The sequence below is a fragment of the Lepidochelys kempii genome, chromosome 9, assembly GCF_965140285.1.
Source record: "Lepidochelys kempii isolate rLepKem1 chromosome 9, rLepKem1.hap1, whole genome shotgun sequence".
Taxonomy (NCBI): Eukaryota; Metazoa; Chordata; order Testudines; family Cheloniidae; genus Lepidochelys; species Lepidochelys kempii.
Window position 1 is genome coordinate 27,629,300 of NC_136388.1, and position 25,553 is coordinate 27,654,852.

The following is a 25,553-nucleotide window of genomic DNA, read 5'->3' on the forward strand; positions in this document are numbered from 1 at the left end:
TGTAATGGATTTAGTTTAAATTAGTAAGGAATCGGTTTAAGCTTAATTGATATAAGGTATTTTAAACAAATTTAAGAGTGTTCACCCAAAGGGTTTGCACTGAGTTAACTAAATCCATTTCTAAACTGGTTTGGTTAAACTGGTGAAACTTTTTAGTCTAGACAAGGCCCTAATGTTTTACAAAAAGTGTTGAGATGGCAAGTAGTCAATGAACCATCCCAGGTTGTTCACCGATGCATCTGGTCCTATCTGAGGCCCTGATCTGGCAAGCACGTAAGAACATGCACATAATAAACATATGCACATGAGTAGTCCCACTGACTTCAACTCACATGCACACAAAAATAGGCATATGCATAAGTGTTTGCAGAATTAGGGCCTAACTACATAAGTGCTGTGAATAACATATTACTGTGTAAGAGTAAAACAAATGGAAATTATTTGCTTATATCTAAAACCCAAATTCAAATATATATTTGTCCAAACTCCACCAAGAAGCTGGCATCCAGCCACATATTTTAAACAAAATACTATTGAGCAAAACACACTAGCCCTGTTGTAAAGGAGATCTTGATGGGGAAAAGGACATTCCACCTAGGACTTCTGTCTCAGTTTCTGGTTCTCTGTATTGCACAAGGAATAGTGAAACAAGCAGAAATGCTATATGTTGCTAGTTTTTAGAGTTATCACTGGAAAATCAAAACCACCTACAGAAGTTAACTTTTTGGACAGTTGATAATGTCACATGGCAGCCAAACCTATTTCTGTAATTTTCAGCTCACTCAATCAGACAAAGGATGAAGAAGAGGAGAAACATTCATCAAATTACACAGAAGGTTCCATCTGTTATCTTAAACCTTTGTTATCAAGTAACACAGAGGATATGCTGAAAAACACTTTGCAAACAGTTCTATTTTACAGCTTCTTTTAAAATGTGTGTATATAAATTAGGAGTATATAGGGGGAGAGGGAAAAAAAGAATTAAAAGCTTCTTTGGGGGGAGATTACTTAGCACTATAGCAGCATACTAGTACTATGAGGGGACGGGCTACCACTGAGTTGAAATTGCAGTTTTCAAGTTGGATAGTATGTCTGCTTTGCTGATGTGATGAAGATCGTTTTGCTCTCTTATTAAAAGTTTTGTTCCTTCCCTAGAAAGGACTTTGCAAGCAGCCATGCCAGCCCAACAGAAGAAAGTCATATTTTGCATAGCTGGGGTATTAAGCTTTGCTTGTGCTCTAGGCATTGCAGCAGCCATCGGAACTCAGTTATGGATCAAAGGAACAATACTGTGCAAAACTGGAGCTCTGCTTGTCAACGCTACAGGACCAGAACTGGAGAAGTTTATTGGTGAAATTCAGTATGGGCTTTTCTACGGGGAGCGTGTTAGACAATGTGGGCTAGGAGGGAGACCTTTTCGATTTTCATGTAAGTAACAATGACATTTGAATTATTTAATACCTTAGTGCACACTACCATGATAATGAGCAGACAAATGCTGCAGCGTTCTTATTTACTTAAGAGTTTTAACAAGTGCAAAATATTCTAAGATTAAATGGTATTGTTTCTGAAGTGTGTCCATCTTAACATTTAAATTACCTTACTAATATTAGTTACAGTATTAGTGACAATTTCAATGCACCTCTCTTATGGTTTATTACAACAAATAGCTATTTCCCCATAATTTTTTTGTTACTTTGAAAGAATGATTTTGTTGTCTATTTATCTATTTTATGTTCTATTGTGAAATCAACAGCAGTAAGGTAACAGCAGCCTTATTAGAAAGACAGCTCAAAGCCTCATTTACTGCTTTTGAAGAATATAGCAGCAAAAGATAACAATCTGCTGCATTAATTGGGAAAACATACCGGGTTTATGCTAGTAGCTGTTCAATTAATTGACCTGCAAATTGAATTGGGTATCTGACAGATACAGAGTTTAATGGAAGGAGACAGTTAGAAATTGTTTTGATTTACATGCAATATTCATAACCTGTTCATCCTCAAGGATAAAAAGATTAATACATTGATCAAGTGAACATACAGTTTATATATAGCAACATATTAAATGGATAATAACAAATGGATCTTTGTTTTATGTACATATCTTACAATATGCCACATGAAATTATTATTACAAAAGACAATTTGGAAGCAGTCTTCTGAAACAGTAATGGTAAATTGCTTGCATCAATCATCTGTGGTGGTGTAAAGTTACCAGATTATGCATCAGAAAAAATTTACTATGTACTATTTTTTGCAGAGGTAGCAGACCAAATTCATTTAGTTTACTGTTAAACTTTGATATGTCTAAATTCCATAACGGGTCTATTTATGACAGTTCTTTTTATTACTTTCCCGGCTGTCACACTATGCTGATGTTCTACCCTGCAGGTTACAGTCTGGGATGAATTTTCAGAGCAGTCTACTAAATCCAAAGGAATTAGATTTCATCTGTAGATATTATTATGAACTGCAAATGATAATGCAGATAGCACAACAGAGCACTGACTGGATTTAGTTCATGTTCATTAAGATAATGGAGTTGTTAAGACTGGTTAAGGAGAAAGCTGGGAATCACATGATTAGCGGGGGGAGTGGGGAGGTTGTCTCCCCAGCAGCTTGGGAATGTGTGAAGCACTAATGAGTTTTGGCAAAAGTTCCAGCAGAGAGCCTGATTCTGCAATGCTTACACTGAGCAGAATTTACTTAGACAAGTAGTTCTGACTTTCACTCAAATAGGGACTACTCAGCATGAGTAAGGGTTGCAGAATTCAGAGTAACAGCCGTGTTAGTCTGTATTCGCAAAAAGAAAAGGAGTACTTGTGGCACCTTAGAGACTAACCAATTTATTTGAGCATGAGCTTTCGTGAGCTACAGCTCACTTCATCGGATGCATACTGTGGAAAGTACAAAAGATCTTTTTATACACACAAAAGCATGAAAAAATGGGTGTTTACCACTATAAAAGGTTTTCTCTCCCCCCACCCCACGCTCCTGCTGGTAATAGCTTATCTAGGAGAGTGGGGTAGGGGGAGAGAAAACCTTTTATAGTGGTAAACACCCATTTTTTCATGCTTTGTGTATATAAAAAGATCTTATGTACTTTCCACAGTATGCATCCGATGAAGTGAGCTGTAGCTCACGAAAGCTTATGCTCAAATAAATTGGTTAGTCTCTAAGGTGCCACAAGTACTCCTTTTCTGGTTGCAGAATTGGGCCCTGAGTTATTAGAACACTTGCATTGTCCTCATATTGTAAAGTAAAATGGTTATAATGCATTTTCCTAGCCTAAGATGGCTGGGTTCATGGAACTAGTCATTACCAAAATGATTTACTAGTCTGTTCTGAATTGGTCACTTCTAATCTGATATCACTTCTGTTTCTATATAAAGAGAAATTATGAATGTGCTCTTAATAGGTTTGTAATGATTTATAATAATAATAATAATAATAATAATACAAAGGATCTGAAAGTGCTTTATTAAAGTGGAGTTTAGAGCTGGCAAAATACTGCAACAAATTTTCCATGAATAGCTACTCCCATTTTAAATGAATTGGCTCCCTTTTCATACTTGCACTCTTTGGGTTTGTCTTCCCCGCAAAAAATAAATAAATAAATAAATAAATAAAGGTGTTTTCTTAATTCACATTAGCTAACATGAGTTAAAATAGCACTGAAGATGCACAAACTTGTTTTTTAACTTAGGTTTGCAGCTCGCGTTCAACCCCTGACTCCCCTACAGGCTTTAACTCAAGCTGCTAGCTCAAATTAAAAACCGAATTGCTGTGTCTTTACTGCTATTTTAACCTGAGTTAGCTATCTTGGTTTAGCTAATGTGAGTTAAGAACTCACCTTTTTATTTTGCACTGGAGATATACCCTTTGGATGAGCTTTCTGGGACCATTCGTCCAAACAAGCTTTACTGTCACAAATGTTCACCAAATATTAATTTCAAAGTGGCATTCACCAGAATGTTATGCTTCACACCTACAAGTAACTGCACCCAGAAGTGCATGCATGCACATCCAATAGATGAACAGAAACAATACTAGGTGAGGTATCTAGCTAATCACAGCTAAACATACTAAACACAGTGTGGAATGTTAAAAATTGAGCACTAGATAATCCATCCACAGTGAACTATGTGATCATTCCACATGGGAAAATATTTTTTAAAAATTCATCAAATACATTTGAGTAATGAATAAATATGAGGAAATTGCAATGTTTGCACATATTTCACAAGCAAAAAAAGAGGCTGTGTTAAGAATAATACAAGAAACTCTAGCAAATATTATCATCCTAATTTTACAGATGGAGAAAATGAGGTACAAAGAGATTAAGGCCCTGATTCAGGAATGCACCCATTTTCCTGAGGAAGGGCCCTTAACTATGTACTTAAAGTTTAAGCATACATGTCACTGCTTTCCTGAACAGGGGTCTAAGTGACTTGTTCAAGAACATAAAACAAATCAGTAGAGAGTCAGGCCTCCTAGCTCTCATTTCCCTAAGTCCGGGGTGGCCAACCTGTGGCTCAGAAGTTAATATGCGGCTCCTTGTATAGGCACCGATTCTGGGGCTGGAGCTACAGGCGCCAACTTTCCACTATGCTGGGGGTGCTCACTGCTCAACCTCTGGCTCTGCCAAAGGTCCTGCCCCCACTCCACCCCTTCCCACCCCCTCCCCTGAGGCTCCCATGCCCTCACCCCTCCCTCCTTCCCCCCAGAGCCTCCTGCATGCCATGAAGCAGCTGATCGGGAGGTGCGGGGAGAGAGGGAGAGGTGCTGATTGGCGGGGCTGCTGGTGGGAGGAAGGTGTTGGGAGCGGGGAGGGGGAACTGATGGGGGGCTGCTGACATATTACTGTGGCTCTTTGGCAATGTACATTGGCAAATTCCGGCTCCTTCTCAGGCTCAGGTTGGCCACCCCTGCCCTAAGTGAACCACTAGTGTATGTTGCCTTCCTTTTATCTAAATTAAATATGTGGCATTGCATTGTTATTTGAATAGATTTTCCCCTTGTATTACAAGCCCAGTGTAAATCCTACTTACATGCCCAGGAATATTTCATTGTAGCGTCCTCAGAAGAGACTACCAGGAAGTGATTACTGGCCCTAGTGTACATCTGAAACTGTAGAATCCCACGAGGATGACCTGCTGCAACTAGGTTACAGCATAAATCTTATAAACACACCCTTTTGGAAAATCAGTCACTAAAGCATTTTTGTCTTTTGTGAACTTTCACAGAGAGTGGATGGTGGAGGAGTTAATGTTCCCTTTACAAATAACTCAGACTATTTTTTATTTAGCTGAAAGAGCAAATGCATGTGATTTTTGTGTTTAAATATGATAAGGTAGCTTAATATCTGCATCTAAGGAAGGATTTCAGCTGCACAGAGCCCAATTACTGAGAGACAGTTGACATTCTCCATATCTGTGGGAATACACACAACGTCTACACAAATTCTTTCTAGAAGTCATTATAAATGTCTCAGGAAGTAGTACGATATATGTGTCCACAGTTTAATGAACTGAAGTACACTGTAACACATCTGAGAAGAAACAGTCTGGAAAATAGGTTAAATGATTTAGTTCTATGTTTGTTCCCATTAAATGTTCCCTACTGACCACTATATCTCTTTTAATTGTAAAATGAATTTGGTCTGCCAGCAAACCCCGTCAGGCTGGGAAAAGACTTCTGCTTCATTTACTCTGGCTGATTCTCATCAGTTTCTGGGTCGGCAGTTCATTTTCTAAAGGTCATTGGCATTCACACCTAGCACACAAATTCATTCATTATAATGAAGAAATGTTTTTCTTTCAAAACAACATCTCTGCTGAATTTAATTTTTCCTGATATGTCACCTATACAATTTTAAAATTCTAGACGTAGCTGTCAAGGGTAACAGCCAATACAATGTAGTTGTATGTTTACTTAAAATAAAGATTGATCTTATTAAGTTTGCCGTATTGTACTTTATCCCAAAACATTCACTAGTGCTGAAAGACTTAATTCTGGAGAACCTTATTTGTGATAGAATGTGTGATATACCCTTTTAGAAAGTCGACATGAACTAAAGACTTTGTTTTCCCTAGTTTATGGCTAACTTAATTGGCATAGTGCTAAAATGTATACCATTTACACTGATACTACTGTAAGTACTATTAGTAAGTACTATTTTGGGTAGTAAGAAAGTAAATGTGTAATATAAAGAATAAATGAAGGGCCTGATTTTCAGAACTATGCATGTGCAGTGACTGGGACTGTGCATGAAACTTGGTATTCAGATGTGCAAATGTCTAGTTACCGGTAGTTAGTGGCTCGCAGCAGAAATAGCATTTGCAAATACCTGATTTATACATGCAATTGTGGTAAATGTTCTTGCAAATTAGGCATGCAATCCTGTACATAGTTTTGGGCATGCACACACGAAAGCTCATGCTCAAATAAATTGGTTAGTCTCTAAGGTGCCACAAGTACTCCTTTTCTTTTTGCGAATACAGACTAACACGGCTGTTACTCTGAGACCCTATATAGTAAGGAATGAATTGTAGCTGTAGTCTGATGTCTTGAAAATAGACAAGGCTTAGTTCCTGCCTGGTGGGGTGGCAGCACTACCAGAGGGGTTGTTTGTTGCTGATGAACAGCAGTTCTGTAACTACGCTACAAAGGCTATAAGTGTTTGAATTGAATTTTATGTACATGGCTAGTTTTAAATGCAAAGTTCTTGGTGAGTGCTAGAAATATATAAACTGGTATTTGAGGAATTCCTGTGTTAATAACTCTGACTTTATGAGATTTGATTCTGCAATTGGACATGTTTCATCACAAGATAAGAGAAACATTGATGAGATTGTACCCCTCAGGGACTATCAAGGCAAAACCATAACTACATAATGCCTTTGTCCATCAAAACCGGTCAAGACAAGTACAGTTTTTAACAGATCTTTTGAATAGTGCTTTAAAGCGTTCTTCTCACTTTGGGCTGAGAGAGGGTAATGGGCAAGGAGAAGGGAATTTGAATGCCTGGACTCGCTGTAGTGCACACTTATATTTTTAGACAATATTAAAGATTACATTTAGCAAAGCTTCTAGCAAATTTTACGAATGTTTGCTTAAATATAATTAATTTGCTGTTAATTTCATCATGACTATAAATGTTGCATTACCTGCTTTTTTATGCTTACTGCGATGCCAGCTACAAAACTGTTTGCTGGTAAACATTTTACATGGTAGATTAATTTATGTGAAGCTCCTACTTAGCTCTTTCTCAGCATGTTATAATCACAGCAAGGCAGTTTGAGGAGTTATTACCCCCAGTTTAATCATGCCCCTGTGGATCAGCAGCAGTTAAGTTTGTTCTATGGTTAGTTTTAAAATATTTGTTGTCACCGAACACATAAATGATTAAAAATTACTTACAGAAAATCTGATTCACTATCCACCCTGACCTGTGTAGGTATGGTCATAATTTGAACTAATAGCTAAAACCTAATACAAAAGATGCCAAAACCATATATAATTCCTAACATTTTATTTGACACTGTGCCTGATAAAATATGCCTTGTTTTTAGCTAAGCCTCAACATAGTTTCCAGTTTTGCAGGTACAGTTTTTATCCTTCAGTAATAATTAAGTATGGGTGCAAAACTGCAGGCATAATAATGTGCATGTTTATACCCATTAGATGGGTAACTGCTTGCTTTGTAGATGCCTTTAGGTGGTCAGGACAAAGAGCACAATTGCACATGCAACAAATTGTAGCCAAAATATTGAGGCCATTTTTAAAAAACAAATATAGACTTACAAGTTAGTGCTGATTAATGAGTTATTACATACAGAGTACTGTGCTTTGTAACAAGTAGCAAAGCAACAACCCACAAGAGGATGCCTTCTGACCAAACTGATTGAGTTAGACGGGTAAAACCAGCATGAGACAGAGCAGAAAAAGGCCCACAATATCTATACATCTTATTTGGCCACTAGTTCCTTCTTCCTTTATTTTGACATCCCATTTTTTAAAATTAAGGCTTCACTGTTTTCTTTTACTTCTCCTTTAATTCCCCTCTCTTTTACCTGCAGAACTATGTTTTCAGACACAAAACGTTCCATTAAATGTTTTACTTAAAGCAACTCAGGGGAAGTGTTCTGATCTTATAAAATACCCTTGACCTTTGTCCGCTCCTAGCTTCAGCAGGCCATTTGGAGAATTTAGGAAGGGAAATTTTCTAATGTAAACCTAGCACATTTGTTCCAGTTCATTGTTATAGTCCATAAACGAAAAAGGAAATACCAATTTTGAGGAGGATTTGAGGAGGATTCAGGAACCTGGATAACAGCAAAGGTAACGTTATTACCCTCACACTTTCATAGAGCTCAGTCTTCCTTTTTCCTCTTTCGTCTGTTCCTCCCCAATGCATCCTGGGAATTGTAGTTCCTGGTTTCAAGGCTATGGGAACAATTAGGAACAACTTACAAACACAAACTGGGGTAGCTATCTGCATCTAGGTAGATAGAACTCAGCCTTCCCCTTAATAATAACCATTGTAAAACTTTTAACAGTTGTTTCCAAACCATGATTTAAGTCCGCTAGCAAAGTCTTCCAATCTTTGTTTCACACTTCTCCTAATACCTGGAAAGGCAGGAACAAGACTTAACAGTGGAGCAATTCTTACTACTATAGATTGTCCATCATTATTATTGGTGTCATTGATGTTCTCTGGTCCAAGGTGGAGAATTAGCACTCTATTCTTCAGCTGCTGGCTGATGAGCTGCAGACAATCTTGAAATGTTCCATTTCTTTCTATCTATTAATACAGCAGAATCCCCTGGATTTCTGCTATCTTGAATGTCCTTTTTGACTCTGTATGGCAGCTTCACACAATCTAAACCTCACAATTTCAAATTGTAGCACCTTTTTTATGATCTACATACTGTCTGTATTTCTGCTGTTTATTCTTAACACGTTCACAAATAGTTTCATTGGAAGGTTTAATTGAAAAAGGAGAATGTGAGCCTTTGACAGGTAGTAAGTCGTGTATCGGCCTGGTGTCCTCTGAACAGTTCAAAGGTTGATACTCTTGTTGTTGAGTGGTCCTGTAAGCAAACAGTGTTTCAAGTAAAGCTTGCAAACTGATAAGTTGCAAAAAATTCTTTCACCAGTCTGTTTGTTCTCTCAACTAGACCATTAGCTCTAGGATGGTATAAACAAACAGTTTTGTGCTTGATACTATTGCTAGTGAGGGAGTTTTGCATTTCAACAGAGGTCAATTGCATTCCATTGTCAGACACTAATTCCTTGGGAAATCCTTCTTGGGAGAAGACTGATGACATGACCTTAATCACTCTTTAAGGGGTAACCATTAAAGTGAATCTATCTTCTGGACACTTTGAATGAATCTACCAATATTATGGCAAACCTTTGCGTAACAGGCTGATCCTCAAATGGTCCTATTATGTTGAGAGCCATATTCTCCCATGGACAGCTTGGATAGTCAACTATTGTGAGAAGGATGCTGAAGGTTTTCTGTCACTTATCTCTACTAACATAAGCCATGCAATTCTTGATTATTTCCTCAACTTGCTTGTCCATCCCTGGCCACCAGAAGACTTGTCACAGTTGTCTTTTGGTTAGACTCATCCCCAGATATCCTTCATGTGCCATGTGAATCAATCATACTCAGAAGTGTAGGCACAAGACAGTCAATTCTCAAAATCCATTCATTTACACAAGGGACAGCTCGTGTGATATGTGTCTATATGGTTGCAAGTGTTCTGGTGTCATTGTCTTGTAAGATTATCTGTTGAGAATGTAAATCTTTAGGTCCTGAAGTACAATGTTTTCTCTCATGACTGTTGCCCACTCTCAGAATGCGATCACTCCTTGGGTTGTAGCAGATATTTGGGCAATGACAATCTCTTCATTATATTTCTCTATTTAAACTCATGATAAGGTATGGGCAGGTGAGACAGACAATCTACAGTGGTATTCTTGGCACCTGGAAGATATACTGTCTGGAAATCAAAGTCCATTTGTTTGGTGGTCCATTTGGCAATTCTTGGTGTTGCTCTCCCACAACCTCACATGCTGAATAAAGTTTGTGATCAGATCTTAAAGATAAATCTCCTACTCCACAGGTAGTTTCTGAAGTGACTTACTGCCCAGAAATGTACCAGAGCTTCTTTCTCAGTGACAGACTAGGATTTTTCTGGATCAGTCAAGGCTCTGGAGGTGAATGCAATAGCGACTTCTTGTCCATTTTTTAGCTGAATCAAGACTGTACTCACAAGCGTTTGTTATGAAATTGTTTGCGTCTCAGAAATAAAAGGGCTAAGAGGCAGATTGGTAGAAATTGTATGTTTTATCTTATTAAAGCTGGTCTTGCATGCTTCATCCCATTCAAACTTTACATCATTTTTAGGAGATGATGCAAAGGTGTCTACTTTCATAGCAAATTTCTATACAAACTTTTAATAGTATTCGCAGTCCCAAGAAGGATCAAAGTTTGCCCTTGTTGTCAGGCTCTAGTGCATCACAAATGGCTTTCACTTGGTCTGGGTTGTATGTTATTCTTACATATTGTATGTCCTAGATATGTCACTGAATTGGTACAGAATTGACATTTCTTCTTGCTGGTGGTAAGTCCACATCATGAGGCACTTAGATAAATTTACCTTTGTGTTTCTCTGAGGTTCTTTTATGCTCATTGCCAGTTTTTTTTATATCTGAACCCCTTTGAGGAAGGCTCGAGAAGCTTGATAACAGCAAAGGTAAGGTTTATTCCCCTCACTCTTTCACAAAGCTCACATTCTTCCTATTTTTCTTCTCCTCCACCTCCTTCTTCTTCCTCCCCCAGTGCATCCTGGGAATTGTAGTTCCTGGACCCAAAACTATAGGAACTATCTAGGAACAAACTTACAAACACAAACTGGGGTAGCTATCTGCACCTACATCAATCAAATTATGGGACACCCTTAACCATATATAAGTGCCCACACAATATAGTTCCATTATCAATGACAGACTTGCATTTTCAATGGGAAGTCCTTTCTGTCTCCAACAGATAAGGAAGTACACTATACAATACAATGCATTAATCTCCCCTACAGTATAAATCAAACCCTTAATTACAACTGAAAAAGCTGGTGGAGAGTTAATCATTAACTTTCTTTAGTTTTATAAAAGCTCCAATAGGCGCCCATCAAATAAATTAAAGAACACAATATCAATAACGATACAGTGTAAAGGTACTCCTGATCTCAACCTAAGACCCTCAGCAAATAAAGTGAGAATAATAAAAATCCAAACTCCTCCAAACAAAACTCTGAATTAATTCCATACATTTGCTACAGCTACATAAATGACCAAAACAATCCAGAGTCCAGCACTTCTTTGTTACTTATAGAACACTATGGACCAGAGTTAATGGTGATGTCAATAAAAACAACAAGGAGTCCAGTGGCACCTTAAAGACTAACAGATTTATTTGGGCATAAGCTTTTGTGGGCTAGAACCCACTTCATCCCACGAAAGCTTATGCCCAAATAAATCTGTTAGTCTTTAAGGTGCCACCGGACTCCTTGTTGTTTTTGTGGATACAGACTAACACAGCTATCCCCTGATACTTGACACCATGTTAGGTAATGTCAATGTAACCTACATAAGGTGTAACTTGGTCAGAAAATTGATTTAAGTGGGTTTAAGCAAAATACAATAAATTGCAACAATTTGGCATTCAGTAAGTATGTCAACCAAGTATAACTTACACCAGTTTGGGGTTTGGTGGGGACAAAATTTGTCCTTGTATAATCATGTGACACTCTGAAACCTGTTAGTTGAAACCCACTATGCCAGTGTGGAATTTTGCCCTAGAAAATTAATGGGAAGGTTCCCTAACAATTAAGTGAGGTGAGAGCTGTATTTTCTTACACCATTTTCTTGCTGCATTCTCCCCCCTCACCAGCCCTCCACCGCCCTTCTCCCCACCAGCTTGGTGTGCAAGTTACACTCTTTATCACCACCATTGGACCTGGTTTTCCACTCTCTTGCACCTTGTGTCATTATTTAGACCTATGCAACCTGGATCTGATTTACCACTGCATTCTTCCTGTTTTATGACTGGCTCACTTAACTGACATTAAAAACTTAATGTCAAATGAGTGCCAGTTACATTACTTTGCAACTTACATGCAGCAGGATCTGTTTCTTGACCAACTTATGCCCAACATATAATTTGCACCACTGTTTACATCAGTACTGAATTTGGCCCAGAGACTTCCAGGGTGTTGAAATGTTGTACTCTAGTCTGCATTTTATATCTTCCCTAGGCACTGTGTAACAGAAGCAATACTTACAGATGTTGAAGCACTTTAGTTTGTTCTAACACCATTTGGGAGTAGGGAGTGAACATTTAGTATGCTGATTCAGGGCATATTTTTAGCATTTAAAAATTCAAATATGTGGAATTTACATTCTTTAAAAGCTCAACACAATAAGGCTGGCTCAGATAGAATGCTCTTAAAAGCTTGGACATCACAAGGTAAGGTTTTGAGTTACTCTCTGGCACAGAAAGGGCAGTAATTATTAATACATGTAGGTAGATGTGATCTAAAAGGTGAGATGAGGTTTCCCACAAAGCTAGTCTCTCTCTTTTGGTCAATTTGCACTTCTGAATTCCACAATGTGCTTCTCTTTAAACATCCTTACAAATCTGTTTATAATTAAATCTGATTACTTCATTTTCCTCTTTCACTGAGTTCTGAGGAGCACAATTTAAAACAATTAGCACAGAGCAGCACAAAATCCCTGCTCAGATTTTTAAAATGATAATTTTGTCTAATGTTTGTAGTAATTTTTTGTTCTATTTTGTTTTTAGTTTTTCCAGATTTGCTCAAAATTATCCCTGCAAGTATCCATGTAAGTGTCATTCTCTTCTGTACAGTACTGATAGTCTTTGCTCTGGTGGGAACAGGTTTCTTCATGTACAATGCATTTGGCAATCCCTATGAAACTCTGCATGGTCCAGTAGGGTTATATCTTTGGAGCTTCATTTCATGTAAGTACTTTAGTATAGTTCTGCATTTAAATTAGTCACTTATTCATATTTAATGACTTAAGATAAGTGATCTATTTAATAAAACATGATACTATCCTGAGAACTGTCGCTGTATTGAATCTAAACCTGAAAACTATAGCTGGCTGGAGAAAGATATTCCATTTTGGAGGATTGTGCTATTTTAAAATTTGGTGCAGTTCTGATTCTGAACAAACCCCAAAACTTCAAAATTCTCCATAACAGGGTAGGAAGCATGGCCACTAGTTCGTCTGCAGCCACAGACCTTGGAAGCCTGGGCACCCCAGCACCCTACCAGACAGGTCCCAGAGAGCCAGGCAGGCAAACTGGCTGGATTCTAGGTAGGGTTTCAAAAGTTGCCTGGCAAGCAGGGTTCCATTTGTCAGATTCGAACCATCTCCATAGAATGTTTTGTTTTTGATGAATCAGCAAATTCTAACACAAAAAAAAATTATTTTTTTTTTATTTGTTGGGGAACCCACCTGGGAATCCTTGGGCTTGACTCTCCCATTCGTTCCCTTGATGTTAGTGGAATTTCACTGGTGTAACTGTGGGGAGAAAAGGGCTCTGTATTAGTACCTTATTAGAAAGAACAATAGGCCTGATTCTTATCTCAACACTACTGACTTCACTGGGATTACTCCTGATTGACATCAGCACAAGATCAAAATCAGGCTCAGGGGCCTTTCTTTGCAAGAGGCAGATTTGTTGCCAACATTTCACACTTTGTAAGGGTTGCAACTGGAAAGCATCCTATTTGAAGAAGCCCATTAGGGATAGGAAATCTACTGCCACTTGCAGTAAAAAGAATGAGGCATATTAGACTTTTAACTAGAGTAAATTTTTACTATTAGTTTAGCTGGAGAGAAAAATTGTGCTAAGGGATGTTGCTCATTAAGACCCTGATCAGCAAAGTATTTAAGTACATACTTACCTTTAAGCACGTGGGCAGTCCCATTAACATCAATTGGATTATTAATATGCTTAATAGTCAAGTTAAGCACTTACATATGTGCTTTGCTGGACTGAGGCCTTACACTAGACATAACACTTGGCATGGTTGGCTATTTAGATCCTAATCCAAAGTTCACTGGAGTCGATGGAAAGAATCCCATTGACTTCGATGGCCATTGGATCAGGTCCTGAAAAAGAAGCACCTTGGAAGGAGTCAGTTAAGTGACCATAAAATATATATTGAAATGTAATGAAAATGACATTTTACTTTTTGGTTATTATGTCTCTCAAAGATTTGTTGTTAGGAAATTCTCAGAGCAGTGATGTTTCTTGTTCTATTTCAGGTTCTTGCAGTTGTCTCATCATGATACTATTTTCTTCAGAAGTGAAAATTCACCACCTCTCTGAGAAAATTGCAAATTACAAAGAGGGAAGTTTCATCTTTAAAACTCACAATGAACAATTTCAGGATTCATTCTGGATCATCCTGGTTTGCTCCTTGGTGCACTTCCTGAATGTTTTGCTAATACGGTTTGCTGGATTTGAATTTCCTTTTTCAAAATCTAAAGAGTCAGACACAACAACTACTGGAGCAGCTGATCTCATGTACTAGCCTGATGTCAATTTTTAATAACATTTCAAGCAAAAAGGTTAATCTCAGACACTTTCAACAATGACCAAATCTATCTGGTTTTACATGATTAATTTGAAAGACATTAAAATCAAGAAGAAATCTAAAATAAATGTCAACACAGTAAATACAATAAAGGCATAGTATGCATGGTCCTCATTAGGACTAGATCAACATATCCTTACTCCCATCGCATAGTACCTTATCATGACAGCAGTCCCATTTGTTTCAATGGGATTATGAAAGAAATAAGATATAACAGTGATCTGGGCCCTATGTACTTTAATAAAGGAGGAAAGCAAACATTTCCACCAGCAGTACAGCATTTGCCTATATCTGTAAAGGTAGTGGTGTACTGGAATGACTACTACTAATGTTTTATGTATCAAGACTGGACTAAAAATTCCACTCCGGCCAACAAATGAAAAGTGCTGAGTGTACCAGAAAGCTGCAAACACCAAATGAAAGAAAACAGAATGTATTGTTGCAGCTTAAGTAACAAATTTAGGGCCCATACCTGCAAAACAAGGTGATGAATTCTCTCTCTCAAGTACAATGACCACAAGTAATGTTCAAAACCATGCTGGGGGGCAGAGGCGGTTATTCAATATGTAACCAAACTAGCAGGCTGCATACCCAATTGCTTGCTGTGCCTTGATAGTTACAAATGCTCCAAATTGAGGGTCCAGTGGGAGTTGAGTATTCAGCACCTCCCAGGCTTGCTGAGTACCTTGCACTATTGAGTCCATAAAAGAGAGACTGTCCTATAACCTTATTATACGCCTCCATCCCTCCTAAATTGCTCAAAAAAAAGGTCTCCTTTCTGCCTTCTGTTTCCTGACGTGTTGTCTGCTGCCCCCACTTAAAAAAATAAAAGAGAGGTTAACCAGACAAAGGATTTTTGCAATACAAGAGTTTGAACAGCAGGAGATTTTTTTTTTAATTAGTTAGTATAGAAGCTCCATTTTTTTAAAAACTCATTTGTTCTCAGTGGTGCAGGTAAACAACATTAGAGGAAGATAGCGGACAACTTAAACCCACACATATTTCACAGGTACCACATCTACCATGGTACTGACAATCCCAGAAGACCATAGAGGGCAGAAATAGAAAGTAAAACCTGTTGCTTGGTTGGAGAAGGGGCCAAATTAATTATTATTTGAATACATATAGTATGAAATCCTGGTCCTACTGAGGTCCATGGCAAAACTCCCACTGACTTCAACAGCACAAGGGTTTCACCCATAGTAAGAGATTCTCTGTCCTGAAGACTTTACTTTCTAAACAGAAGGAGAGTCAAAGGGTAGGAAGGGAAATTGAGGCATAGGGGGGAGGAGGGCAGTGACTTGCCCAAGATAACAGAGACAATCAGTGGCAGAGCATGGAATACAATGCAGCTCTCCTACCTCAGCGTCCCATCCATTACGCCCCATCGTCTCCTAAAGCATATCATATCAATTGGAATTTGAATGAGATGTAATGCACACTCTAGTATGCCACAACCAAGAAATATTTTTAATATGAACAATTAGTAAGTGTGCAGACAAACTGTAAATCATTTGAATAGGATTGGTGATGAGGAAATACAGTAAATGAAAAAAAGGATGTTCTGTTCTGGTTGGTTTTGTGTGTTATAAAGATTATCTACTTTAAAATTTTTTGCAACATCTTTGAAATTTTAATGTAATGGATCAAAATAAAAATATACAAACAAAAATTATTTGTATATTTTTAAGACTTTGCATGAAGTGGGCTCCATAGCAGATCCGACTGCAGGAGCAGGACTCATATTTGTAAAATAAAGAACAAAACAAAAAGCGGTCAGTAAAAAAAGTCAATATTTTCAATACATTTTAGCTACATGGAACCAGAGATACTCTATCACTGAGGTTCCCTGTAATGGGGTGCACTCACCTCATGAGAGTGCCCCCTTGTCAACTGGTGTGTGAGCCTGCTTTTTTTCAGTTCAGGTGGGTGTTCGGTGACTCAACCTTCTTGCCAAGTCACATACAGTTTGTGTGAAATACAAGCAACCCCTTTAGGATAAAGAATTCAATAGGGCCCATCATGGTTGGTACCTTGGTTGGTACATCTTGGTACATCTCTTCTTGTAGCTCTCCCTGGGCTCAGTCCTCATCAGTCCCACAATCTTCAAATGTCCCTCGACCCTGGTATGGGGCCATGCCCTCAAGGCTTCCTCTCTGGAGACTCTTTGCCCACTTTGTGCCTTTCTGATCTAGCTCTCCAGCTAGGCCACCTACCAGTTCAGTTCCCCTTCTGGGAACTTAGCACAGTTCAGTATTTCAGCTACTTCCACAGTGGCTAATGAGGGGACTGGGGTCTGCCCACTACTCCAAGTCCTAGCCCAAGCACCCTACAAATAGTAGCCACCCACAGCATCCCTTTAACTAAACTGCATTGCTGCTACAATTCCCTGGACTACTTCTCCACAGCCCCAGCAGCTTCAGGACCACTTCAACCTTACTGTAGGGCTGAAATCTTGTACGCCATCCCAGCAATTAGCCAGGAGCACCTTCTTGCTTCCTGAGTCCCTGCCTGCAACTCTTCTGTCCATGGTCATAGAATATCAGAGTTGGAAGGGACCTCAGGAGGTCATCTAGTCCAACCCCCTGCTCAAAGCAGGACCAGTCCCCAATGTTTGCCCCAGATCCCTAAATGGCCCCCTCAAGGATTGAACTCACAACTCTGGGTTGAGCATCCCAATGCTCAAACCATTGAGCTATCCCTCCCCCCTTTTTAAAAAGCATATTAACACTTTCTCCTATTCTGTCAATGTAATCAGGTAATCACAGAATATCAGGGTTGGAAGAGACCTCAGGAGATCATCTAGTCCAACCCCCTGCTCAAAGCAGGACTAATTCCCATTTTTTGCCCCAGACCACCTAAACTGCCCCCTCAAGGATTGAACTCAGAACCCTGGGTTTAGCAGGCCAATGCTCAAACCACTGAGCTATCCCATCCCTGTACCTGCCTTCAGCCAGGAACACCATTTGTGCTCCTCCAACTCCAGGCAGCAACTGACTTGCTCGAGAGAGCCCTGAAACTGCATTTATATGGCCCTGCTGGGCCTGGATTGGCGGCTCCCTGCAGCCTCCTTCTGATTGTGTAAGACTGTAAGGGTTCCAGCAGGGGGCCTCTGAGCCTAACACATCCTGTCACATTCCCAAACAACATTGTCATAAGGTGAACCACTTAGAGAGAATGCTCCAGGGACCACCACCTCTCCTATTCAGTTGTGAAGACCAACACCATTCCCATTCATGATCATATCTCATCCTCATCCCCTTTACAATCACAGCAATTGTTTACTTAGAAACTATTTGTGTGTTTTAGCAGCTGAAAGCAAAGGTAAGAGCCAGCATCATGTGACCAGTTCTTTCTTGCTATGGACCACCAGCAAGTGTTCTGCAAACCACTAGCAGTAAACAGAATTCAGATTGGGAACCTCTGCCCTATGCCATTTTGATATTCACATATTTTGTGATCAGAAAGCATGAAGCAGTTGTATGGTGAGGGGGGTGGAATAAAGAAAATATTTAAAAAGGTTTCAACATCATCATCATATTTACCTGTGTGTGTGTGTGCACGCGTGTGCATTGGGAAGGAGGTCGTAATATTATGTATCAACATCCAGCTCTCTGGCAGACCAAAGTCTGTAGCATTAACTTCAAGACATACTCAAGATTCTAGCTCCTCATCAGTACCCATTGTTGGGGATGGCATTTTTCATATGCTGTGGCCCTGATTTTCCTCTCACAACAGTCAGGAGTAACTGCAGTGAAGTCAGTGGAGTTCTGCTGGTGTAAAACTGAAGTAAAAGTGTTCGGTTAAAATCTGTTTGTTATGGTTTCCCCATTCGCCATGTTGAATTTGTTAAAACAACAACTAGGTCTCCATCTTGGACACCCTCCTTCATGGAGAGTTTGGCACCCTTTTTGCCTTTTTCAAATTAGAGCAGGAAAAGGGTAAGTCATGTAACAGCCTAGTCTGCCCAGCAACTGCAGATTATTTAAGGGTAGTGTAACCGTTACTCTGGGCAGTCCATCAGAATGGCAGGCAGTCTTCCACATGAGCAGCCAAGAGCTAGAGTCCAGCCCAACCAGGACTTGTTAGTGATTTCAGGTTCCATATAGCTTCCAGCTTCAAGACTTACTTGAATGCAACCGTTATACATCTAAGAAAGAAGAGTCTCCATACCACACATAGGACGACATCTTCAAGAACAGAAGATAGAGGAAAAAGAGGACATTGGCCACTTACCTAAGTGATCACCTGTTCCACCATTCCTGTGTTCCAGCTTCTGTCCCTGTGTTCCTGAGTTCCAGTTCCAGTCCAGGGAACCGGTCATCATCATCTTGTAGCAACAGGGTTCCTCCCTTGGGTCAGTGAGAGAGATGGTACTGTGATTGCCTTTTATTGTCCCTCGGTTTCCCCTATTGTGTAAGGGTTTGCGGGCTCCGGAATTCATGTCCACAACATCATCATTAACAACCAGACTATTATTATTTGTTCTGTTTCTTTTTGGGGTCCTTGTTGTTTAAATCTTGTTGTCTAATAAACCAGTTATGTTTTCCCCTTATCCTGCTTAAGTCTTTAATCACTAATTATAACCGTTGATAGATGTGGATGGGGGGGGTAGAACTTGCAAGACTAGCTATCTTCTGTGAAGTTAGAGAAGTAAAATCCATTTAAATCTGTCTCAGGCTAATGGATTTAAAGGAGAATTAGGTGAGTCATGTTCCTGGAGTACACAACACCTTCCCATGTCATTCACTTATCTGGGTAAAGTGCTTTGACATCTTGGGAAGAAAGTTGCTATGGAAATGCAAAGTATTATCTTTATAAAATTATTAATTTTCTAATCACAATGGCCCTCTGTGAACGCCTAGAGGTGAAAAGCCACTTCCCTGCTGGGGCAGCAGTGTGGACGTTTCCACAGAAACTGTGCAAAGAATGCTAACTGCACATGGGCCAGTCAGTGCTGAGAACACTCAGAGTCAGCGGAGCTGTGTTGCGCCACCAGGCAAGAATTCCTCCTTCCACACGGAGGTGCTGCCTGTGATAGGAAACCTTTGTAATTTGACCTGACACTTACAGATAAGAAAGAAGGAAGTTAAAAGGATTAAAAGGCAAAAGGGAGAGCATGACAGAGAGGAATCGTCCCTGAACAGTGGCTGCAGCACATATGTACTGGGACTTACCAGCAACCAGCAACACCAGGTGCTAATGAGGAAGAAGAGGGACAATTATAATATTTTCAGATGCATTCAACTAATTTTGGCTGCCTAAACTGAAACACCTGATTTTCTGAGGACTCACAGCTACCACTGGAGCAAAAGAAGGTGCAACATCCTATACTCTCCCTTCTTTAGCCAGCCAACTCCACAGGCCAGCATGAAGAGAGGAGCAGAGCCATAACCCCATCTTCTCCCACCTTCTCTGGAGTGACTAGAATGCCTCAGGATGCCAAGAGGAAGCAGTCCCTTAACTCAGAAGAGAGCAATTGGGCCTAGCTCTTGAATGGGGATGCAAAAGGGAGGGAAAGGCCACTTCCCCCTTCTGCACCTCTGAAAGGGTCAAGCACAATAGGGTCCTTTGTGTGACTAAGGGTATGTCAACACAGCAAAAGCTGTGCACGGGCTAGCCCACCTGAGCTAGTTCGGGCTTCAGCACTAGTAGTACAAGCCTAGCATGGATCCTAGGTATGTTCTTGGCTTGTTAGCTTGCTCTGAAGCTCTCACTCTGCTGACTTGGCTGCTATTACCCGCACTAGCTGGATTTAAGCTTGCTCAGGTAGACTAGCAGAAACACGCAACTTTTGCTGGGTAGACATACCCTAACTATAACAGAAACAATGCAAAACCTATTTTCTGTCCCTACATCTACATTAGAACTGACCGGTACTAAGCTTCCCAGTTAGAGTCCCAGCCAACCAGCCCCTTCAGGTGGATTGAAAGAATATCCCACCTCACCTTTCCCTGGGCCACAAGATCTGTGCCTAAATTCTATGTCTCTCACCCCTGCAGACAAGGAGAAAGCCCAGAAGCTGAAGGACAGCAATGAAGAGCCACTTATGGAAAAGATGAGATCTAAAACAGACCGACCGCTGTTGCATATAGCATGTCGGAATTACACATACTGGACTGGCTTGTGCTGTCAAATTTTAATCCAAACTCCCCACTGAAATCAATGAGGTGTTCTGCCTAAGAACAACTGGGAGAGTATAGTCCAGTAAATACACTGGGCAAAGAAGTGTTAACCGGGGATTATAAAACCATATGGATGAATCATAAAAGCAGGCATTATTCCTCAATGACATGTTTTCTAGTAACTGAAGCACACTTTTAATGAAAGGTTACCCACTGAGTTATTTATAACTTGTTTCCCTATATAAAGAAAGGTGATTTATTCCAAGTATCATGATACAGGGAAAAGTCCTAACTTTCCATTTATCTTCCAAGTGATTACAGTTCTTATCCTCATATAAAATACCTACCACATGAGGGGAGAAACAATTAAAAATAAAACTAATTTGCTCCTGTAACTAACACGAACAACTTATCTATTACTGATTGTTATAAATAACAGATGGTGCAAAGTGGGAAAAACAGATTCCTCTTTACATTTCACTGCTGCAGACATTATGAAAAACCCTAAAAACACTAATTCATTGCTCCTGGCATCTGTTAATGTTAAAAGAAAAGGAGTACTTGTGGCACCTTAGAGACTAACAAATTTATTTGAGCATAAGCTTTCGTGAGCTACAGCTCACTTCACTGGATGCAGAAATAAATCTGTTAGTCTCTAAGGTACCACAGGTTTCAGAGTAACAGCCGTGTTAGTCTGTATTCGCAAAAAGAAAAGGAGGACTTGTGGCACCTTAGAGACTAACCAATTTATTTGAGCATGAGCTTTCGTGAGCTACAGCTCACTCATACTCCTTTTCTTTTTAAGGTACCACAAGTACTCCTGTTCTTTTTGCGAATACAGACTAACACGGCTGCTACTCTGAAACCTGTTAATGTTAAAATAGTTCTGACTTCACTAGCCAGGGTTTATTTATTACCCCTAATAATCCACCTGCCTGGGAATTAACTCTGCAGCTTCTTAGCTGCAACATTTCTATGATGGAAGCTTCATATTGAAACATATGTATTCAAAATTAACACATACCATGGCTATGTACATGGACAAGATGACCTAATAGATCTCTGCCACCTCAGTTTCACTGATTTTGTGAACTGAGCTGAACTGTTTTTAGGCACCCAATTTAAGGATGTGACTGGCACACAAAAATGCAATGACTTTCATTAGCTGTCTACAGCTAAATAATTTTTCCCTTCTACCCATTGGACAAGGCTGCCTTTAGAACACTAGACCTGGAGTCAGAAGACCTGCCATTGATCACTCAATAAGTGATCTTGGATAGGTCATATAACCTCTCAATCTTGAAGATGGGGACACTGACACAACCTTCTTTGTAAAGCATTTTAAGATCTATCTACAGATGGAATGTATTATTTTTGTGCTAATATTAGGATTCAAACAATTCAAGGCAGGCAAATTGAAAAATATACAGCAGGATGGGGATTTTTTTGGAACAAAGAAACATGTTGCGCCTGAAATTCTCTAAACAACATATCCTGGGGGAGGCAGGGGCAGCAATTATACAAAATCCCCACATATCTCAGCTGTGTGGTGATGTACGATATATAGCATTGCTCCTATAAAATGTTTTTGGTACATTTTCTTTTAATGTGACAACATTTTAAAAATATTATACAAATACTGGGCTAAATCTTGCTCAACTACACTCATATATATCTAGGATAACTCCATTGACTTCAATGGAATTACTCTGGATTTACACCAGTGTAAATGAGGACGAAATCTGGCCCAAAGTGTAAAAACGCTTTAAATATACTCTTTCTCACACCCACCCAGACACGCACACACCTCTTCTGAAATATAATTCCTGTTTATATTTATGTTTAGGTAAATGATTTTTTCAGACTCTTTTGACTCCTAGAGTTTGCAGGTCCTGCTTGAAGAACAACATGTGCAGTTCTCTGTTGACACATAGAGCTGTGTGAGCAGGTGTCTTTCACAACTTGTTCAAAACAAAGCCCAAACACTATTGCCTTACTAACATAAGAAAGTTCAGCTCATGCCATCCCCCAGGAGGGCTCCTACCTCAGGATTGCTCAGCCCACACCCTAGATTCTTCCTTTCTTAACAACCACATCCTCTATATCTAGGTGAGTGATGAGATACCTCCCTCAGTGAATCAGCAGAACCCACTTAACCATTTGGAAACCAAAGTTTGAAATGTTGAACTAATACAGTTCCACTGAACACGAGGGTGGGTTGGTGTCACAACTGGGACGAGGGCAGTGTTACCTAGTGGTCATAGCAGCACTTGGGTCAGAGCAGCACTCGGGAGGTCAGAGTCCGAGACAAGCCAGAGGGCAAACTGAGAGTCAGACATCAGGAGGCAGGCACAGTCAGGTTACCCGTGGGTGAAAGTGCAAGAGTACATTTACACAGCAGCTAGACACCCATGCCTGGCCTGTGCCAGCCAACTGAGGCTCATGGGGCTCAGGCTGCGGCCCTGTTTCATTGGTGTGTAGATGTCTGGGGTCAGGCTGGAGCCCGGGCTCTTGGACCCTGCGAGGTGGAAAGTCCCAGAGCTTGGGTTCCAGCCTGACCCCAGAAATCTGCACAGAATGAAACAGCCCCACAGCCTTAGCCCCATGAACCTGAGTCAGCTGGCACAGGGCAGCCACAGGTTTTTCTCTGCTGCATAGACATACCCCCAAGACAGGCTAGAAAGTGAAGTGAGAGTCCAGTAACAGGAGGCAGGTAGGATCAGGTTACCAGGAAATCAGGGTCGGTCACCAAGTTACAGACAGCAATCGAATAACAAAGTTGAGGACAAACCAGGGGCAGAAGCCAGAGTCTATCACAAGCGCGATCTGAAGCAGAGACAGTAGGACAGTCTGCGTGGTTGCTCAGACAACTCCCCTCTATGGCTTCCTGGTTTAAGTACTGGTATCAGCCAAAAAGGAGGCTGCTGGGGGCTGCCACTCAAATCCTGCTGGGCAGTACTTCCTGCCAAGCCCAGCCTTCAGGGTCCTCTAACAGTGGGGGTGAGGAGGGAGCCCTGGATAAGCAGAGCAGGGACATTTCATGAGCCCCGTGTGTCACAGAGCACTACTTCAAACCTAAACTTGCTCTAGGGTATGGGTGTCAAGCCCACAATCTACATGGATCCACTAGCCTAAAATCCTTGAGTGGAGGTGCACAATGTCTCTGGTAGTGAGCAAGGAGTGCCTGGATACTGGGTCGAGGTAAAGGAGTCCATGTCTCTCCATAGGTTTTTCCATTCTTGGGCTTTGCCCAGAGGATCAGAATCTGGCCTAAAAGGTGGTGATACTACAATAGGTGAGCTCTCCCATTCCTTTCCATGTGTCTGACTATATCATAACTACCAGTATCAAATAAATGTTACTAACCATCCATTTCAGTGGAGCAAACCATGTTCTGAACTTCGCTGGGGACATCTATACTGGCCTTTTATAAGGAAGAGATAACTATTAAGCACATTTAGTGAAGCAATAAAGTTATTCTTCATTAAAAACACCAGGCTAATGGACAATGCTCAATTTCACAACAAAACCCCTAATGTTTCACCTGATGTTTCTAAGTAGGTATGATGTACTCAACAGCACTTTGAATGGTGTAATGGAGAGAGTTCAGTAACAACTGCTAATTCCTCAGAACCTAACTTTTTTCAAAAGGAATCAGTTTTCAGGGGCTGGTAAAGCTTCTTCCTACATGTCTCTACTTAAACTTTTGTTAAAAATAGTCTTCTACAATGTCTCATGATGGAAATTGTGTGCCTTATGATGTCTAAAAGAATGCCTGCATCCACTGAGCACATCTTCTCAGACAGGTTTTGATGTGTCACAGAGAGGGGTGTATACAATAGGGTGGAATGTAGTACGGCATCAAAGTACAATAGTCATTATAGTGCACGTAAGAAGCCATTACACGTGACTGTTATGGTTCCTTGACGAAGGCTATCTTACAAACCAAGAACAACTGTAAGAGGGGGCGTATATAGAAACAAAATAAAAAATTTTTGTTGTAGAAACTGTTGATTAAGTGTCAACCTCTTCATACCAACATCTCCTTTACATAATTTTGATACATTTCATTGGTCATTTAAACACTTAATAAAACAATAACACAAATAAACTGACCTATAACACATCCTAGAAGTGGTAAAGTCAGTCTCTAGGGCAGATCCACTTTTTATTTATTTATTAAGACCAGGGTCAGTAGTGCAGATTATAGAGAGGACAAATATTAAAATGTTCACAACCTTTGGGAGGGAGGTGTTAGGATAAAAGATGGTTCTGTTCCTTTACCTAATATGAGCTTAGCTTGTCCCTTCCTGACCAAACCCCATAGGAAAGGGTTAAGGGTGAGAAGAACTTTGCAAGGATCTCTTCACAATGTTGCTCCCAGATCATTCTGTGGGGAGGGATTATTATAAATTTTTATTTGTATTGCAGTAGCAATTAGAAGCGCCAGTCAGAATCAGGACCTACTTGTGTTAGGCACTGTACAAAGACAGAGGAAGATACAAAGCAGGGAAATCCTCTTCCCTTTGCTGAATGGCCATGGGTCTGCTTCACAGACCCCTTGGAATCAACAGCAAATGAGAGCTATCCATGTATGGCTCTTGTGCCTTTCACTGGCTTTAAGGGCTGGACATTCCCACCTTTCAGTGGCCTTTCTCTACATTTAAACCTCCCTGTGATTATTGACCCATTGTTACTGGCTTGTTAGGTAATTGCTCATATTG

The 25,553-nt window shown here is 40.1% G+C and overlaps 2 protein-coding genes across 2 annotated transcripts in view; both read left to right on the plus strand.

Annotated features, from left to right (window-relative positions):
- Nucleotides 1-1,175: 1,175 nt before the first annotated feature.
- Nucleotides 1,176-14,641, plus strand: CLRN1 (clarin 1). The gene is made up of 3 exons (XM_073358769.1): nt 1,176-1,428; nt 12,877-13,056; nt 14,373-14,641. Exons 1-3 carry the CDS (start codon nt 1,176-1,178, stop codon nt 14,639-14,641), a joined length of 702 nt encoding a protein of 233 aa, XP_073214870.1.
- Nucleotides 14,642-23,986: 9,345 nt separating this feature from the next.
- The window catches only part of MINDY4B (MINDY family member 4B), a 31,649-nt gene continuing 30,082 nt past the window's right edge, over nt 23,987-25,553 (plus strand). The window contains exon 1 of the mRNA XM_078854332.1: nt 23,987-24,030. Coding sequence (XP_078710458.1) covers nt 23,987-24,030 — 44 coding nt within the window. The remainder of the gene's footprint in view (nt 24,031-25,553) is intronic.

Excerpts from the sequence above, each read along its gene's own strand:
- CLRN1 (XM_073358769.1), top strand. The coding sequence starts at position 1,176 with ATGCCAGCCCAACAGAAGAAAGTCATATTTTGCATAGCTGGGGTATTA. Across the intron at positions 1,429-12,876 it reads GAGACCTTTTCGATTTTCAT|TTTTTCCAGATTTGCTCAAA; the intron begins GTAAGTAACAAT and ends TTTTGTTTTTAG. Across the intron at positions 13,057-14,372 it reads TCTTTGGAGCTTCATTTCAT|GTTCTTGCAGTTGTCTCATC; the intron begins GTAAGTACTTTA and ends GTTCTATTTCAG.